This window comes from Anguilla rostrata, chromosome 16 (assembly GCF_018555375.3).
Source record: "Anguilla rostrata isolate EN2019 chromosome 16, ASM1855537v3, whole genome shotgun sequence".
NCBI lineage: Eukaryota > Metazoa > Chordata > Actinopteri > Anguilliformes > Anguillidae > Anguilla > Anguilla rostrata.
In genome coordinates, this window is record NC_057948.1 from 33045098 (window position 1) to 33063813 (window position 18716).

Below are 18716 nucleotides of genomic sequence, written 5' to 3' on the forward strand. Positions count from 1 at the left end.
GTTTACAGACCAAACGGTGGCTGGAGAATGGGTTAGTTTACAGACCAAACGGTTGCTGGAGGAATGGGTTAGTTTACAGACCAAACAGTGGCTGGAGGAATGGGTTAGTTTACAGACCGAATGGTGGGCCTGTGGGTGAAATAGTAACTGGAGGAATAGGGTCAGTCATACCCAAGAGAGCTGAACCCCCTTCACACATGTCCTAAGGTGCTGTGGAGTCCGTTGTAATTTTTCTCTAAATAATCTGAACTCCCACGCATGTCCTGGTGTAAAACTGAGCTTAACTAAGCCTGAAGAAAACACACATGAATCTGGCTGTTTATGGATTTATGACCGAAATGGAAAAGCTGGCTGAAGACTACAGTGCAGTCAGCCCTGTCTGAACGGAAAGCTCTCAGTGGAACTCCCATATGCGCGTCATGTAGCAAATAAAACGCAACCGATAATGCTAAATATTGTGTAACTCTCCCGCCCATAATCGAACCATTGGCTCAATAACAGACGCCTCCTTGATCACTAAACCGCAAAATGATTCAATTTTCCTTCGCGAATGCGCATTTACCCGCATCCCTCCTGGCTTTCCGCGCGCACTCGGATGCTTGGCGCTCGGGTCAAGCGTATTTGACTGCAGCGGCATCCTTTTCAAAGGAGCGCTAATAATTATGGAAATTATAATGAAATAAATTCTCAGCGCAGCGAAACCCACTGCGCTGTGACTAACACGAGCAGTTTTTTTTAAGCAGAGACAGTTTCCAGAGCACAGGCAGTTTCTGCATCTGCATTTCTAACGGCGAACACAGAAGTCTAACGATCGCCCTCAAAGGAAGCTTCATTGCACGACGTAAATTTAATCAGGGTTAAGAACGAGTGGTTCACATTATAGGCTACATTCATTCCAATGTGATTTTCCAGTCAAGAATACTGACCTAACCTGCACGTGTGCCAAAAATGAAAACGGAAAAAAAAATTAACTTTTAATCCGACTTTTACGCACGAACCACACATGATGAAAACAAAAAATCTAATCATTAAAAACAAAGACTGTCAGTGTAGGTGTGTATTCCTTCTAACTGTAGACATTGTCACACTTTCCCCAGAAAAAAATAATATAATAATAATAATAATAATACATTATGAGTTCAAAAGAATAGAATGAAATTAGAATATCTGATTGCCAACTATAAAATTAGAATTTTGAAATTCGAAGCACCTCTTTTTTTAATCCCAACGAATGAACGCGCTTGCCGATCGGGAGCGGGGCGGGGGGGGGGGGTGGTGGAGAGTGACACGGTGGCGTAATGTGTTAGCACGGAGGATATGATCCGGGGACAAGAGGAAATTCATTTGCATGTCATTAGCGGGCTGCGAGCGAGCGAGTGAGTGAGTGAGGACGGCGGCGGCGGCTCCCACAGCCTGTCACCGCCGCGCGGTTCAGGGGGCTGCAGGTGCGAGAACGTCCCGGCCCCCGTGAGAACGCGCGAGTCGCTTCCTCTTTTTCACTCCGGCTCGCTTCCCGCGCGCGGCTCATTTACATTAACCCCCGCTGCCCCCCGGCCGCCCGACGCGCACTCACTGTCGCGCTCGCCGGAACCCAATCAGAAGTTCTCCGCGGTCCTCATTTTCGGCTTTTCGTCGTTTTTCGAAGGCTTCTTCGGCGATCTTGATGAGGCGAACCACGCAGGAAAATTGGACCTCGTCTTAAAGCGTGTTTAGACTTGAAAACCTGCCATTATATGTTGAGAGGGTGAGCCAACAAATCAAAGAACCGACGCAGGGATTCGAAAACTGGACAGACGCGATGTCATTTGCAACGCATAATAATATGCACTGCGCTTGATAAAATACTGAACTCAGATCCGGTGCTTCAAGGGCAGTTATTATTTTAGTCTGACATTTAGTTGTTCAGTGTGCATTTCTTTGAACTCGGAAGTGCAACTGTCACTCAGGGGGAAAGACACTGATAATCTACAGCTCCAGAGTGCTGAAATGTTGATGTCTGCACAGTGCTGATCTCTATTAATGTCCAGTTTTTGACAAGGTGAACATGGTTGAACAAGTTGCACAGGGTTTTTGTGAGGGACCATATTCAGTAGGCTACATAAAATGCAATCAAGCACACTGTACACTCACTCCAGTGCTTACACACACACACACACACACACACAAACACACTGAACAGTTACTCCAGTGCACGCACACACACACACTGAACAGTTACTCCAGTGCACACACACACACACACACTGAACAGTTACTCTAGTGCACACACACACACACACTGAACAGTTACTCCAGTGCACGCACACACACACACTGAACAGTTACTCCAGTGCACACACACACACACACACTGCCATGACGTTAGTGCAGTAGACGTCCCAGTGCGACAACTGATTACTAGTGCACGACCAATCCTGCAGTTATCAGTAGCACACACCATGACACACACACTGAGAGGACACTCACCAGTGTGAGACATACAAGTTGTGTGTGGTGTGGGGTGTCAGTCTGCTTTTAGAAAGCAGGGCAGTAACGCATTAGAAGCACACAGAGGACACACGGCACCTCCAGAGCACTGCGGCTCATTGGGTCATAATGGCTGCTTCGCCTTCCTTAATGCTTTCAGCAGAGCGGGGCCGATTCACAGCGGCTAGCACAGCTGCTCAAACACTCCAGCAAACGCGCCAATCGAGAGGTACCCCCCCTCAGAAACACACAAACCAAAGTAATAATACAAAAAAAAAAGTTCAAAAAATTTGGAAGCAAAGAATTTAACAATCATATTGCGTGCACACATTGCTACATTTCCATGCAGGTGTTGACTTCTGTAGACACTTTAAAATTCTTATTCTTGGCCCCTTCCGTTATCCAGATTTTCCAGCTACACAGTGGGATATTTAGTGAGTAATTCAGCAGGACTGGTAAAGATTTGAACCTGCAACCCGTAGTAGTAGTAGTAAGTCTGCAGTGTACAATGGTAAATGGTCAGCAGAATAGCACAGATTTGTACATGGGAGAACAGGACTCAGGTTCCTAGATCAGCATGACAGTCAACCAGCTAAAGGTGTTCAGACCAACCCCGCACTCCCTCCCTCTCTCTCTATGCTCACTCACAGATACATCACAAGCGCTCATACAAACACCCACACACTCAAATGCACACATCACACGCACATACAGACGTAAAAGCACATACATGTAGACATACACACACAAGCACACATGCACACACACAAACATACAGCCACACACACAGACACGCGTATACACACAAGTACACACACTCACACACATACATACATGCATACAGCCACACACACACACTCACACGCATGTACGCATACACACAGTACACAGTACACACACACAAACACAAACATACAGCCATACACACAGACACGCGTATACACACACATACACACATACTCATACACCACCACATCACACGCACGCACACACTCACTCACACACACACAAGCACACACTCACACACACACTCTCACACACGCACGCATACACACAGTACACACAAACACACACATACAGCCATACACACAGACATGCGTATACACACAAGTACACATACACACACACATACATGCGTACATACAGCCACACACACACACTCACACGCACGCACTCACACACACACATACACACACGCGCGCACGCATACACACAGTACACTCACACACACACACACACACACACACAGGCAGATGAAAACTGCGCAAGGTCTGTCGAGCCGCGTAATTACTGCACATTCGTCACCTCTGGAGTACCCGCCATCGGACGGCCCCGAGCAAAATGGCGGCTGTCACTCCGATGCGAGGCGTTTCATCAGGCGCCAGCGATCACGCTAAACGGGCGGCGCCGCGCGATCCTCACCCAGAGGCGCGGGCCACGCCCGACGGGCTCGGAGGGGAAGTTCACCGCTGGACGCGCAAAGAGGCTGGTGATCGAGATTTTAATCCCGTTAGTTTACCTGCGAAGCAGAATGAGACGGAGTCATCGGGCGCTGTCCCGCACGCCAGACCCCACATTCTGGCTGCTATGGAGCCCCGATTAAGTTAAACAGAGACACAAAATGATAGGTCGGCTCGATGGTAAATGGACTGCATTTATATAGCGCTTTCATCCAAAGCGCTTTACAATTGATGCCTCTCATTTGCCAGAGCAGTTAGGGGTTAGGTGTCTTGCTCAGGGACACTTCGACACGCCCAGGGTGGGGGATCGAACCGGCAACCCTCCGACTGCCAGACAACCGCTCTTACCTCCTGAGCTATGTCGGCCCCACCAGGCTCTGTGGGATGAGGCAGAGCGGGACGTCACAATGACTTCCGTCTGAGAAACGGTCCACGTTTTGCGTTCATCACCAGTCTGGTAAACGGTAAGAGTCCATTTGAAGCTCCACCCACTGAACTGTCTTCCAAAAATGTCTCCATTTGACCATCAGTATGCAATTCCAATTGACACTCTCTTCAAGGATACATTATATGACCAAACGTATCTGGACATCGCTTGGTCTGGGGCTGTTTATCATGGTTTGGGTTAGGTCCTTCAGTTCCAGTGAAGACAAATCTTAATGCAAGAGTGGATGTTATAACAGCAAAGAGTGGAACAGCTCCATATTAATTATGGATGGGATGTTGGACGTCAGGTGTCCACATACTTTTGGCCATGTAGTGTAACTTACGATGATACCAAACGTAAGATGGTCAAGAACAACCACATTTAACAGAGAAAGGGTTATTCAAATCGCTCATAGTCACGTCAACATAACTGGCAGCACAGTAAATTAATTACATACCAGAGAGTAAACTACTGAATTGTGCTCAGATGTATTTGATGATGCAGTGAGCTCAAAAGCCATGGAACAAACCGAAGGACAAAAAATAGAACAACCTGCATTAAAAATGTACCCAATGAAAATATGAAATAATAAAAAATACATTTCGACAGTAATTTTTAAATTCCTTTTGGCTAAAGGGGGGCATAAAGAATACCTCATCAAAGCGCGAGAAAGATGTTAAATGGTGTAGAATCAATTAGCTGCAGAAAATAAAACAGAAATGTCACCCCATTCTCTTCTCAAACAAAAAGCAAGACGCACAGCTTGATCTGGCCATGCCTCACACACACAGACACACACCTCCGCGTCAACACTGCCCACGACTCAATATCTGCAGTGAAAGTACCAAGTGAAAAGCCGTATAAACAAAGGACACAAAAGACAGCAGCCTTGCAATTATGAGATTTGCCAGCCCACGTGCGAAACAATGCTGAAAGGGCTGCATTAATTCATTACAAAGACAAAATATTAAAATATCTGAGTGTGCGGAAGGAAGAAATAATGAGCTAAATGGATGTAACTCTGACTACTCTACACACGGCTGTTCAAGACAGGAAATATAAATATATAAATCAGCACAAGTGGCTTTGCAGGTCGTGCTAGTTCTAGAAAAACAAGACTGACCCAAAACAAACCCATCCAATCACACGCTGATTTTCTATGGAGACGGAGACTTTAATAAATCTCCCTACAGTAACAGGACCAGGTGGTCAAATCATTGTTCCTGTTCAAAGGCCCTGATGAGTATCGGGTAACAGAAGATGAAAAACAACGCATTGTTCGGTTTAATTACAGCACCTCACAAAAGAACATATTTGCATTTTAAACAAGCACTTAATCTGATTGAAGAACAATTGTTATAAATTTCATTAAATATGAAGCGTGGAGAAGCACACGTCGACTCCATGCCATATTCCTGAATTTTTATGAATTTTACATTTTATTCCTGAATTTAAAAAAAGTCTATTCTATAGAAATTTTGCCAGCAACTGGCAAAGAAAAAAAAACTAAGCTTTCATTTTCCAAAAAAATAAATAAATAAAAGAAAAACTTCGTTAGTCTCAAATTTTCCCTTTAAGCTCTTGAGCTTTGTTGATTTTTTGTCGTATTTTTAATCAATGATTAATATATTTTCCAGTATTCTTCAAGGTCTGTATTTGTACTAGTTAGCACAGGATGGGGGGAGGATGGTGTACAGAGAGAGGAAAGGGGGGAAGGAAAAAGAGGAATATAAGAGAGAGAGAGAGAGTGATATCAAACGCGTGCCCTAACGGTTCGCCACCGTGTCTCCCTCCCCGGCTTCCCGGTGTCAGTTCAGAAACGAGGCCGTGCGGCTTCCTGCATAGCTAAGGACCTCCTCTCAGCCCGTCTCCAATCCCGCTTATTTACAGATCACTGAAGGAACATCTGCTCCCACACTGCGCCGCGCGTCTGCGAGGGGATGTTTTGCCCCTAAATTTTTAATGCTGACGTTCGGCTCTCCTTCAGAAACACAAGAACTTTTCGACGGAGGGGCCTTTTGATGGCAGCCAAACAACATCTGAATCCTGCAGCCGGAAGAACGCGGAATTAATGCAGATTAACAGAGCGACGACAACCGAACAATTCGTGTGTAAACACAGAGACTAGTAAATTGACACAATACAAAAATATACCGCATAAATATTGTAAATATTTCATCTGCATAAAAAAAAAAAAAAGACTCATTTGGCACAGGCTGATGCAAATATCCAGTCAAGTGTTCTTTGCTATGAAAAAGCAAGATGGCGGTTAGTGCAAATATTCTTACCCTGCTTACGCTGTTATTGTATTCTGTTCCGTCTGTCCACCTGTCTGTCCATCTATCCGCATCAAACAGGTGTACAGGTATTATCATAGTAATATGATGCATCTGTAATCTCTACTTATCATTATTATTATCATTAAAAATCAACAGTAGCATGCAGATAAATTTGTTTGTCTTTTAGACTTATTTACAATTACCCAAAGCTTGGTTCAGCAAGTCAGCAAGTCTAGGTGAAACGAGGATATAAGTGGAAAAAATTTTTTTTAAACACAGAACATAGATTGGTTTATCACAGACTGAAAATATTTTGTTCAGATGACCAGACAGTAAACTCAGAGTCAGAGGTGAGGGGGGGCATCACAGCCCCCCCCCCACTCCCCCAACCCCTCAGGTAATGCAACAGGAATCAGACTCCTAGTCTGGTAGACTCCTCTTTCTCTGTCTCTCCCTCTCTCTTTATCTCTCTCTATCTCTCTCTCCCTCTCGCTTTCTCTCTCTCTTTCCCTCGCTTTTCTCTTTATCTCTCTCCCTCTCTTTCTCTTTCGATCCCTCTCTCCCTCCCTCTGCACCCGCCCGCCTGCCCGCCCGCGTCGCGTGGAGGGGGAGATGGGGGGGATGGGGGGGGGGATGGGGGGGGGAATGGGGGGTAAACAGCAGAATAACAGCACCTGCCCCGACAAAGAGAATACTCCTAAACGAGCGCTCGCTCACAATGGCACCAAGGAGGCCGCTGGCCGCCATTGTCACCGAGCCATTCTCCCTCCCTCCCTCCCTCCCTCCCTCCCTCCATCCCCCCATCCCTCGCTCCCTCGCTCCCGCCCGGCGACGCACCTGCATGTGCTCGTTCGGAGCGAGAGGGGCTGGCATCCCGCCAGCTTCCCGCCGACGCTCCCACTTCAAGTGCAGCCAAATAACGCACTTATTGATTCGCAATAATAGGGCCATCAGCTTAATCACGACTGGAGAGACATTGTTCCGGATATTTCCCATTTTGTGTTTTATTTTTCTTTTTTTTCGTCAGAGGACGAGGATGAATCGCTCCGAAAACGCATGAATTTGCATAACGCGAGAGCCGAGCTGGTTTATCGGCACAATCACACGGGCACAAAAAAGTCTTTGTATGTTTATGAGTGTGTTTATGAGTTTGTGTGTGTGTGTGTGCGCATGTGTGCGTTTGCGTGCATGTATGTTTGTGTGCATGCATCAGAGCTGGAGTCAAGACTAGAACCCCCCTCTCCGCCGCCGCCACCCGCCCCCCCCCAACCAAGACTGATATCCTGACCTAGACCAGCAGACTTACTAGATCTTGCCAAAACCGAGACCAAGACCTTTGACCAAGTCCATGACCGCTTTCATCAATCCAAGGGAGCAAAAGTATGCAAAATGACCCCATACACGCAGTCATTACATTACATTACAGGCATTTAGCAGACGCTCTTATCCAGAGCGACTTAGACAACGTTTACATAGCATTTTTACATTGTATCCATTTATACAGCTGGATATATAGTGAAGCAATTTCGGTTAAGTACCTTGCTCAAGGGTACAACGGCAGCGTCCTACCCGGGAATCGAACCTGCGACCTTTCGGTTACAAGCCCAGTTCCTTACCCACTGTGCTACACTCCGTCCGTCAGTCAGCAAATTCTCTGCAGCAGCGATGTTATGGCACAGATAAGTGGTTCTGTGGAGTGAGTACAGTCTTCAGCACACTGGAGAGAGTCAATTTGGTCTTGTCTGAGACTACAATCTTTCCCCCAAACCATATGCCAAGACCAAGACCCAGACCAAGAGTCTGAAGGTTGACACCAAGATCCAGCCCAAGACCGTGTTTGTGTTGTCTCAAGACATCTCAACATCATGACCAAAAGATCAAGACTCCACCTCAGGCTTGGGGCTGTGGGAGTATTTGTGTGTGTGTGTTAGTGTGTGTGTGTGTGTGTCCGGGTGCTTGAGTTTGTGTGAGTGCTTGGGTGCTTGTGTGCATGTGTGTGTATACATATTTGTGTCTGGGTACTTGTGTGTGTGTAAGTGCGAGTTTGTGTGTGTGTGTGTGTGTGTGTGTGTGTGTGTGTGTATCTATGTGTGCTAAGCACCTATACTAGATTAACAGACCTACAGGCCTCCCTGCAGACCAGGACAGTCACTATGCCAGAGAGCACCTGAGTGCAGGTTTCCCCCGACTCCCAGTCCACCCCCCCACCACTCCAGCCCACCCCGGGGCCCTACGGTGCCCTGCTGTAGCACTGGAATGGGACAGGCCAATGGGACCCCTCCCCTAACCATTCAGACAGCCCCATATCCCCAATCAGATGCCCCTCCTCCTGGCCTCCACTTACAGACTTACACTGTGATTATTTTTATTTAAGATTTTTAGTCTAACAGGTGTCTTCACCTTCTTCACCATGTCACATAACTCCACTCACTTAGAGCACCATGGATAGAGAATTCTGCATATGAACCACTGGCTTAAATAGTATTTAAATGAGGGTGCTAATTTAGATTATATGTGTTCGTATGGAGCTGGAACGTCCCGTAGAGAGTGAGGTTAATGAGTAAGCGCTGCTCTGGGGGTCATCAGGAGAACGTTGCACTTTGACAGGCCGCTGTGGGCGTGGCCGGCTGGGCGGAGAGAGACAGGGGTCCCACAACCGAGAGAGGCCAGCAGAGGTAAGAGAGCAGTGGAGGACAGTAGAGCGGTGTAGGGCAGTAGAACAGCAGAGGACACCAGAGCAGCTAGGGCAATAGATTCACAGAGGACAGTAGAGCAACGGAGGGCAATAGAACAGCGGAGGGCAATAGAACAGCATAGGGCAGGAGAACAGCGGAGGGCAACAGAACAGCGGAGGGCAGGAGAACAGCAGAGGGCAATAGAACGGCGGAGATGGAAGCCGGGGTGGAAACACAGAAAGGCAGAGACGCACACCTACACCTGGATGTGTCCGTGGAGGAGAGCGCCCCCTGGAGAGGAGTCCTGGCTCTGCTGGAGAAACTGCGGCCGCAGTGGAAGCCAGCCGACATCAAACTGAAGGCAAGTGTGTGACGCAGCGTGAGCAGCGCAGCGCTCTGCTCACGGAGCAAAGTTCTCCCCCGTAGAGTAACGGCATAACTGCATTTCATCCAGACTCACACACACAGAAGAAGCCTTTCACAGCAGGAGTCAAACCTGAGACTCAAAACCAGCACCCTGCTATCACCACTCTCCTGTGCTAAAAACTACACTACACAGCCAAACACCACAGAGCTCCACTAAAGCTTCAACAGCAGGCTCCGAAACACTCAGGCTAATGTGCGCTTCTATTACATCAACCAGTTGTGCTTCCAGAGAAACCCAGATAACCTCGCCGCACAGGAAGGTTAACCTGCAGCTGAGTTCACCACTATGACACCACACCACAGTTAGGAGGCGTGGGCGGTAGGGGGGGGGGAGGGTGTTCCCTGGGGGGCAAATGGGGGGTAGGTGCGACACAGCACAGACCATTCCCAGGCCGTGCAGACCATCAACCAATCTGGCTGTATCGAGCATTGGCCAATCACCAGCCATGTGCCAGGCGGCAGCCAATCACGGGCTGTGTACACAGGCGGCTCGGCGGTCGAACCCCGGCATCCCCACATAGCCGCCCCCGTGAGCGCCTCAGCGGCCTCGGCGGCCCAGCTTGTGTTTGTGTTGGAGCGCGCTCAGTGTGTTCCTCGCCCCCCTTCGCCAAAAGTCTCGCACGCGGCTCACAGTGCATGCATTGTGAGGTGCAGTGTGTGCTTTATTTCCACAGCTTCTGCTGGGGGTGCGAGCAAAACACCATTCTCATCAACACATAGGGTGGGGGGGCGGGGGGGAGAAACAAAAAAAATGGTCTAAATTATTGAATTGGAAGCCTGTTAAAATTCTGGCACGAAATGGCGTATTTGGCAGCAACGCTTGACTCACAGTCCAGCTTCAAGCCACCGAGACAGAGAGTCAGTTTCACGCGCGGCTCAGCTCGTCAATGGGGCAGCAGTGCACTCTGGGAGTTTGAGAGTAGCCGTTTGACAGTGCAAACTCAACGCGCCCCCTTCTTTTTTCGTCAGATCCGTGTGGAGAAGCGCGCCAAGAGAGACTCTCTCTCTGTGGAGGGAGCAGAGTCTAAGGCCAGCGGTGACTGGGGTGGGGGGGCTGGGGTGTCCCCTGGCAAATTCGCAGCGCTGACTTGGGGTGGGGTGGTGGGGGGATGGGTTAGATTTATTCATGTGGGCAAACAGAGGGCCAATCTCCCAGAGAAATGGGCTTTTGTGTGGCTGGGGTCCCAGCAGAGCCACCAGTACATCTTTCAATCTCAAGTCGGTCTCCAAAAGAGAAAAGGAGGGCCAATTCCCACCCTCCTTCCCAGAGAGCCCTCCCACCCCTCCTGGACCCCCTCTCCCCACCCCACCCCTCGCTCGGCAGCCCCTTGTCCCCTGTTCTCGCACCCCCCCCCCCCATACCCCCACCGATCCTGGACTGTATTTTCTTTGGCCGGGCCCGTAGCAGTGAGAGTTCAAGAGAAAGGAGCCAGCCCAGTGAAACAGATTAAAAGCTGCATAAAAGCTGAGAGATGTTTTTACTGAAGCCGCAGTCGAGTGCGCGCAGAAGGGGGCGCTGTTCTCGGCCTGGTTTTTTTTTTTGTTTTACTGATCCAGGAGCCGCAGAAAGGAAAGGGACAGAGGAGAGATCTCAGCATTATTCCAGTTCCCCAACCAGTGACTTCCCCCTAACGGACCCCCCCATGGGGGTCCGGCACCCCAATAACCCCACCACCACTGGGTCACTTCAATAATACCCTGAAAGAAAACAAACAGGTGGTACACAGGTGAGGGGGGGGGGGCTGATCCAACACAAAAACAGGTTCTGGATGAGAGGAAACACTGCTCTACAGGTCCTAGCGTCCCACACCCATTACTTACATCCCACGCACTGGCTGGGACTCCATTCAGTGATAAATCAACACTAATAGAGTGCATTTCACCCTAAGGGATTACACATCTTGTCATCCCCTGTTGGCTCAGAGACTGTGGTAGAGTAAAATTAGCCCTTTAAGGTGTTCGGTCACAAATACGTGATTAGAATGTTCTTAACCGAACATTCTACTGCAGATGTAACAACCGCTGCTGGTAACTGAAAGAATTGAGAGTTCTAGAACACCGACTTTGGAAAACATTCCAAAAAAAACCTACTTTTCAAAGGATCGATGCAGAACATTTTGCCGTGCAGTGGCATATCGGATGAGTGCATGCTGCCTTTTAACGGTGCAGTGAGCAGCCAACACCGTGTTCACCCTCACTGACAACGTTTGCACCTGTGGAGCAAGTGTTCTGCTTAAGTGCAAGACATAGGGGCGACATAGCTCAGGAGGTAAGAGCAGTTGTCTGGCAGTCGGAGGGTTGCTGGTTCAAACCCCGTCCTGGGCATGTCGAAGTGTCCCAGAGCAAGACACCTAACCCTTAACCCCTAATTGCTCTGGTGAATGCGAGGCATCAATTGTAAAGCGCTTTGGATAAAAGCGCTATATAAATGCAGTCCATTTACCATTTACATAGCTACATTTTGCTGCTTGACAGCTCACCAGGGGTGTGTCTCACTGGTTTTTACACACACCGACATTACAAACGAGAGCGAAAAGTAAGGGGTGAAATGACCAGCCACCATTAGTAACGAAGTAAGGACGAACGTGACCAACGGGAAGAGCCGATTTGAGGATCGAGCTCAGGAGCGGCGTCCAGCCTCCAGGAGCAGCCCTCACGGTTCAGGACGTCTCCGAATATTTCCCTCTTCCTCTGAGTGTCTCCAGATCCCTCCTTCCACTTAAAGCTCACGGCTGTGCCAGGCTCCAGTGCAAATGGCAGCCTCTCCCAGCTGTCAATCATAACGCATTAACAGAGAGGGGCGTGTGGGTGGGGCCTGTGTCAGGACCAATCACTTTTTTAAAAAAAAAGTATAAATCACTAAAAATCACACACAATAAATCACAAAAAAAGTATTAAACGCATAATCAAGCAGCCAGACACAATGTAAAAAACACAGTGAAACATAAATTAGCACATTACATTTATTTGGCAGACGCTTTTATCCAAAGAGACGCACAATAAGTGCATACCGAAGGTCGTTGGAACAGCTACAGCGCGGGGGAAAAGCACTTCACAGACTCACGAAACGGCTGATCTCGCACCTCGCCTAGAGGAGGAAAGGAGCGTTTCGGGAGTGAAAACCAAACTAGTTCGCTCAGGAGAGAAAAGCGAACTCGTTTCCCCAGGCCTGAGCGCCGCCAGAGCACGAAACGCAGCAGGTTTGTGTGAGAAAAAAAACGCAGAACCTGCAGAACCCCAGGAGGGGCTGTAAGACCGCAGGGACCTGCAAGACACATGCACCGATGTCACCATGCGACCGCACGGTCTACAAATACAGCCACACTGCCCTTAAGCTTTTTTTAAAGCAGCGCAAATAAATCAATTTTAAAAAATACGTTTAAAAAAAACGAACCAGAACTTAATACTGTAGACATTATTTTTTTTTTTTACGAGTCTGATAGGGTAAGCATTTGCTGTGTCGCTGTGCTGGACTGATCCCGGGTGTAATCGCTCTTATGAATTTTGGGTGATTGATGTGCGACTTAGTTCACCCCCCCACCCCACCCCACCCCACCCCACCCCACATAAAGCAAGCGGTCTCTCTGCCAAGGCAGGACCGCATTTGAAATTCATTGGCTGGGGGGTCAATAAGGGGAGGCTCGGCTTCCAAAGTGCTGACCCCTCCGGTTGCTCGGTTACCCGCTCGCCTCCGTCTCCCCCGGCGACGACCCGCGCCGAAGTTCTCGGTCTCTGTTCAGTGCGCCGTTACATGAGCGAAAAGCGCGGCGTCAGCACCGCGCCGCGAGTATCCCATCATGCCTTTCTGCGCTGCCCCGCCGTGCATGCGGGCGCCCAGTTAGGACATTAACCAGAAATCACACACAAAAACAAACAAAACAAACAAAAAAAACTGCGCTTACAACTCTGCACTCAATGCGGCTACACTGAAAAGATTATCGCCATATTTAGACTGAAAAATAAATGAGCAAAAGAAGTGTGATATGTCAGTAATTACTTGATAACGTCAAATAACTTAAATACATCTTTTTCAAAGAACAATACACGTAGCACACAAAAGGATATGTCCCCTGTTGGAGTTGAATCAACCTTTTCAGATGTACGATCACAAACACGTGATTAGAATGTTCTTAACTGAACATTCTAACGCTGATGTAACAATCACTGCCGGTGACTGAAAGCACTGTAGTTCTAGAACACCGACTTTGAATTTTGGAAGAAAAAAAAGAAACACTTCAAAAAACCTACTCTTCAAAGGGCTAACAGTGAACATTTTGCTGCGCAGTTGCATATTGTATGAATATGACTGAATTATTTACTATATATTATTTTTCATATAAGAAGCAGGGAGTCTCACACTGATCCTGGAGCAGACATTAAATAATCTCAGCAGTGATGGCAACTTCCAAGAGGAATTTTAAAGACAATTCAGTTCCTTTTTTTAAAACATTTTTGACTTCATGAAGAAAAAAAAAAAACTTCTGATATTGAGGAAACTATATTGCAGCTTTAAAAGCAGCCTCTCTGGTTTGAAGTTTGCAGAAAAATAACAATTAGTTGGTCTCACTTAAAATGGGGATTTACACAAATGGCACTACAAACACTGTGAAGTCAGAATGCTTCCTTAGCAATTCCTGTCACTGTTAAATTTCCAGGGGGCTGCCTGCAGTTCAGAGAAGACCCCGTTTTACTGCCCGTGTTAACTGCCTGCTCCCCTCTCTGAAGCGCACATAAAAGACAGACGTTTTTTTAACTGCGGTTTCCTCTGTATTTCTGGTCTTTTGGGGGTCACGTGCAGCAAAGGTCGTGATTCACACAAGCCGGCTGTCAAAGAGAACGGCTCTATCTCTCTCTCTCTATCTCTCTCTCACTCTCTCATGGTGGCGCCATGGTTTGGTCTTTGGGGTGGCAGTGTAGTATTATCGGTAACAAGCTAGTCTAGGCTAGCCTTATAACCTAAAGGTTGCAGGTTCGATTCCCAGGTAGGACACTGCCGTTGTACCCTTGAGCAAGGTACTTAACCTGCATTGCTTTTGTATATATCCAGGCGCATAAATGGATGCGTTATAAATGCTATGTAAAATAGTTGTGGATATGAGTGCCTGCTAACTGCCTGTAATGTAATGGCTTTGTGAGAAAACACACGAATGATAATTTTGCGCTTTCTTGTGCGACGCCGTGCGTCGGCTAGCCGGCTTGTGGGCGCCGTGTTTGGCTCACAGGCCAGCCCAAATCTCCAACCTGAACACCCCTCCTCAGCTGATGGGCTTCCTGTAATTCCCCTCACAGTGCTGTTCCCTGACCTCCCGCCACCACAATCTCCAATCAGAAAAGACACAAATTAGGGGGGCGGGGCCTGCTTATTGTGACAGGCGCATGTGACGCAAGCAGTAGTCCAGCCCACCAGATCTGAGCAGTGTCCTACTGTCACTGAACTCAATACAAGTGAAGTTCAGATTAACAGTGCATTCTCTCTCTCTCTCTCACACACACACACAAACGCACCACATTCTCACACTTTCTCACATTTTTATAACATCAACATCAAAGCTCGGCAGATGCACTTTTGTTTCTTTCGTATTTTTTATTTTAAAATATTATTCTATTTTATTACAAAATACGGGCATTGACCGTGTGGAGATAACTACACCTTTGTAAGCGTGGTCAGCATATGCCACCGGTTAAACCGAACACGGCAACATGCCTTAGTGAGAAACATGTTTTCACAGCCAGAGGCACTCTATAGGGCAGGTCACGTACTTGAACAAACAAAGCACTTGAACATAAAAACACACCAATGCAGACTTTGCCCGACGGCCTTGTGGTCGAAAACAGATGAAGGAAAAGAAAAAAAGAAAAAAGACAACATGCTAGTGAAACATCATCCACTCGCACCACATGACGCCAGTGGTCACATGATGGTCACTTACTGTAGGCCTAAATCGTGGTGTTATAAATAAATAAAAAAATTTAAAAACCTTGCCCCTGAAATTATGAACACAACAAAATGTCTGCTTGTCTTGAAGGTGCAGCAAACTCCATGACAAAGAGCGGTCAGTTCTGCTTGCAAAATCTCTGCCCAACAATACCGTGTGTGTTTGCTCTCGCAGTACTCAAACCAAATGTTATGAATGCTTAATGGAATGTCAAGACGGCCATATTTACACTGTTACCGCTGAACCAAACTATCAGCACAGGCAGGGAGGGGGGAGGGGGCACAGAAAATTGAGTTCTAAAACCAATTCAAATACACAGGAAGAATCTGCAGGAACAGTGACACTTCAGTACGCACACTGTATAAGAAAGTTCTCACTACACACACACTGTATTAGAAAGTGTTCACTACACACACTGCATTACAGTGACAAATTAGTCGTTGATCGACTTATTTATGAATTCATCTTTTCTGAAATGATCATTTTTCCAGACAGGTCTCTGAAGCACGTCTCGTCGAGTCCTCCAAACTGCACAATTACCGCTCTTAACATTTTAGAGAATAATTCAGCTTGGAAGGAGGCCTTTATTTTGTGGTGGGGATCTTCTCCATTAAAACATGATTAAATAATCATAAGCTGGTGAATTTTTACTGTGACATCACAGTGGATGGAAACCGTGACCCACTTAATGCCTTCACATCTGATACCAATAAACCCTTTGATAGTTATTCGAATGCAGAGACTATCTGACAGTCACTTTTGGGTATTAAAATATGCCTCTCCCTTTTTTAATCTCTCTCTCTCACACACACACTCTGGCGCTCTCTTTCTCTAAGACACACACGCGCGCACACACACACAAGGAATCGGGAAAGCGTAGCTCAGAAGTTGAGATCCATGGATAGGGGTAAATCTATCAGAATACATTCATCGGGTTGCAGGGAGCAGTGTGTGCACAGTCTGCAGAAACAGTCATCGGGGAGCAGAGAGAGCTGTGTGTGTGGAGAGGTCTGCAGAGACAGCAGCAGATGGGGCCCAGCAGGGAGACATGGTAGTGCATGAGAGAACACTGCTTACATGACATGAGCATGTGATCTGACACTGCAGCCAGATCACAAGCACCTGTGTGACGCATACCTGATGCCCTGAACACACCAGCAGTCAGATAAGCCCAACAGATCATCCTATATATGGCCCGACAGAACAGCCCACAGAAGGCACTACAGACAGCCTATTGATCAGCCTACAGACAGCTTACAGACAGCCCTACAGATCAGCCTGCCTACAGACAGCTTACAGACAGCCGTACAGATCAGCCTACAGACAACTGACAAGTTCAACTCACAGTGAAGTGAACACAACAACAAAAAAACTACAACTCTGATTTCATTTCTAAGTTGAAGATAAGGGTAAAAGTGCTTGTTGAATCTAGACCTGTGTGTGTGTGCGTGTGTGTCCATGCAGCTCAGGTGTAATCCCAGGTGATGTGTGTAGTTCTTCACAGATGGGATAACCAACCTGCTGATGGGGTGCTCTGTGGACGGGGGGCCGGGGGGCCCGGGGGGCCCGGGGGACACGGTGCTGGTGCGGGTGTACGGGCGGCAGACCGAGCTGTACGTGGACCGGGACAGGGAGCGCCAGACCCTGCAGACGCTGCACGCCCACGGCTGCGGCCCCCAGCTCTACTGCAGCTTCCGGAACGGCATCTGCTACCAGTTTGTGCGGGGAGCGGCGCTGGACGACAATCTCCTGAGACAGCCGGCCATATACAGGTGTGTGTGTGCCTGCTCGTTATTCATAGGCAGGTGTGCTGTAGCGCTGCGTGTGTGTGTGTGTGAGCACTGTGTGTGTGCCTGTTCGTTATTCATAGACAGATGTGCTGTAGAGCTGTGTGTGTGTGTGTGTGCGCGTGTGAGAACTGTTTGTGTGTGTGAGCACTGTGTGTGAGTGTGCGTGTGTGTGTGAGCGCTGTGTGTGAGTGTGCGTGTGTGTGTGAGCGCTGTGTGTGTGTGTGTGTGTGTGCGCCTGTTCATTATTCATAGACAGATGTGCTGTAGAGCTGTGTGTGTGTGCGCGTGTGAGAACTGTTTGTGTGTGTGAGCACTGTGTGTGAGTGTGCGTGTGTGTGTGAGCACTGTGTGTGTGTGTGTGCCTGTTCGTTATTCATAGGCTGATGTGCTGTAGAGCTGTGTGTGTGTGTGTGTGCGCGTGTGAGAACTGTTTGTGTGTGTGAGCACTGTGTGTGAGTGTGCGTGTGTGTGTGAGAACTGTGTGTGTGTGTGTGTGTGAGCACTGTGTGTGAGTGTGCGTGTGTGTGAGCGCTGTGTGTGTGTGTGTGTGAGAGAGAGTGTGCGCCTGTTCGTTATTCATAGACAGATGCGCTGTAGCGCTGTGTGTGTGTGTGAGCAGTGTGTACCATGTGTGTGAGCACTGTGTGTGTGTGTGAGAGAGTGCGCGTGTGCTTGTGTGTGTGTAAGTGTGTACTTGTGTACTGCGTGTGCATGTGTGTGTGAGCAGTGTGTGTGTGTGTGTGCGTATGCACTGTGTGTGTGTGTGTACACGCATGTATGTAGTGCTTGAGTGTGCGCAAGTCTAAGCGCTCTCTCCCTCACACCCACACGCTTGCACACACATAGACACAAGAGCTAACACACACACACACACACACACACAAACGCACACAAACGCACGGCACTCCCAGAGCAGAAGTGGTCTTTTTGCGAGAGTTAGCCGCCGCCGCCGCCGCTAACACAAAGGCCCTTGGCTGGGATCTCGCACAAAGCTTTTAATCTGTCTGGGTCTTACAGCAGGCCGACGCGGAGAAGAAAAACCCGCCCGGAGCGCCGCGATACGCGCCCCCCATCCCCCCCGCGCCCCCCCCCCCCTCAGCCGCCGTGTCTGCTTGTTCGGCTTCCTGTAAACAGGCCCCCTTATTTCAGAAAGCCCCGTTTTACAGGGCCAGATGGCGGGAGATAGCGCTCAGGTGTGCCTGGGTATCGCGGGCCAATCGTTTGTCAAGGTTTTTGCGGTGACAAGCAGGAGCCGCC

At 48.3% G+C, this 18716-nt stretch overlaps 1 protein-coding gene and 1 long non-coding RNA gene across 2 annotated transcripts in view; one reads left to right on the top strand and one right to left on the bottom strand.

Annotated features, from left to right (window-relative positions):
* Positions 1–2571: 2571 nt before the first annotated feature.
* Positions 2572–4382, bottom strand: LOC135242018 (uncharacterized). The gene is made up of 3 exons (XR_010326200.1): positions 4275–4382; positions 3772–3985; positions 2572–2935 (listed from the first exon to the last, which is right to left on the bottom strand). It is a non-coding gene; the product is annotated as an uncharacterized LOC135242018 (long non-coding RNA).
* Positions 4383–9254: 4872 nt separating this feature from the next.
* Positions 9255–18716, top strand: part of LOC135242016 (ethanolamine kinase 1-like) — a 52875-nt gene continuing 43413 nt past the window's right edge. Inside the window, exons 1-2 of the mRNA XM_064312881.1 lie at positions 9255–9668; positions 17164–17441. Coding sequence (XP_064168951.1) covers positions 9522–9668; positions 17164–17441 — 425 coding nt within the window. The 5' untranslated portion in view covers positions 9255–9521. The remainder of the gene's footprint in view (positions 9669–17163; positions 17442–18716) is intronic.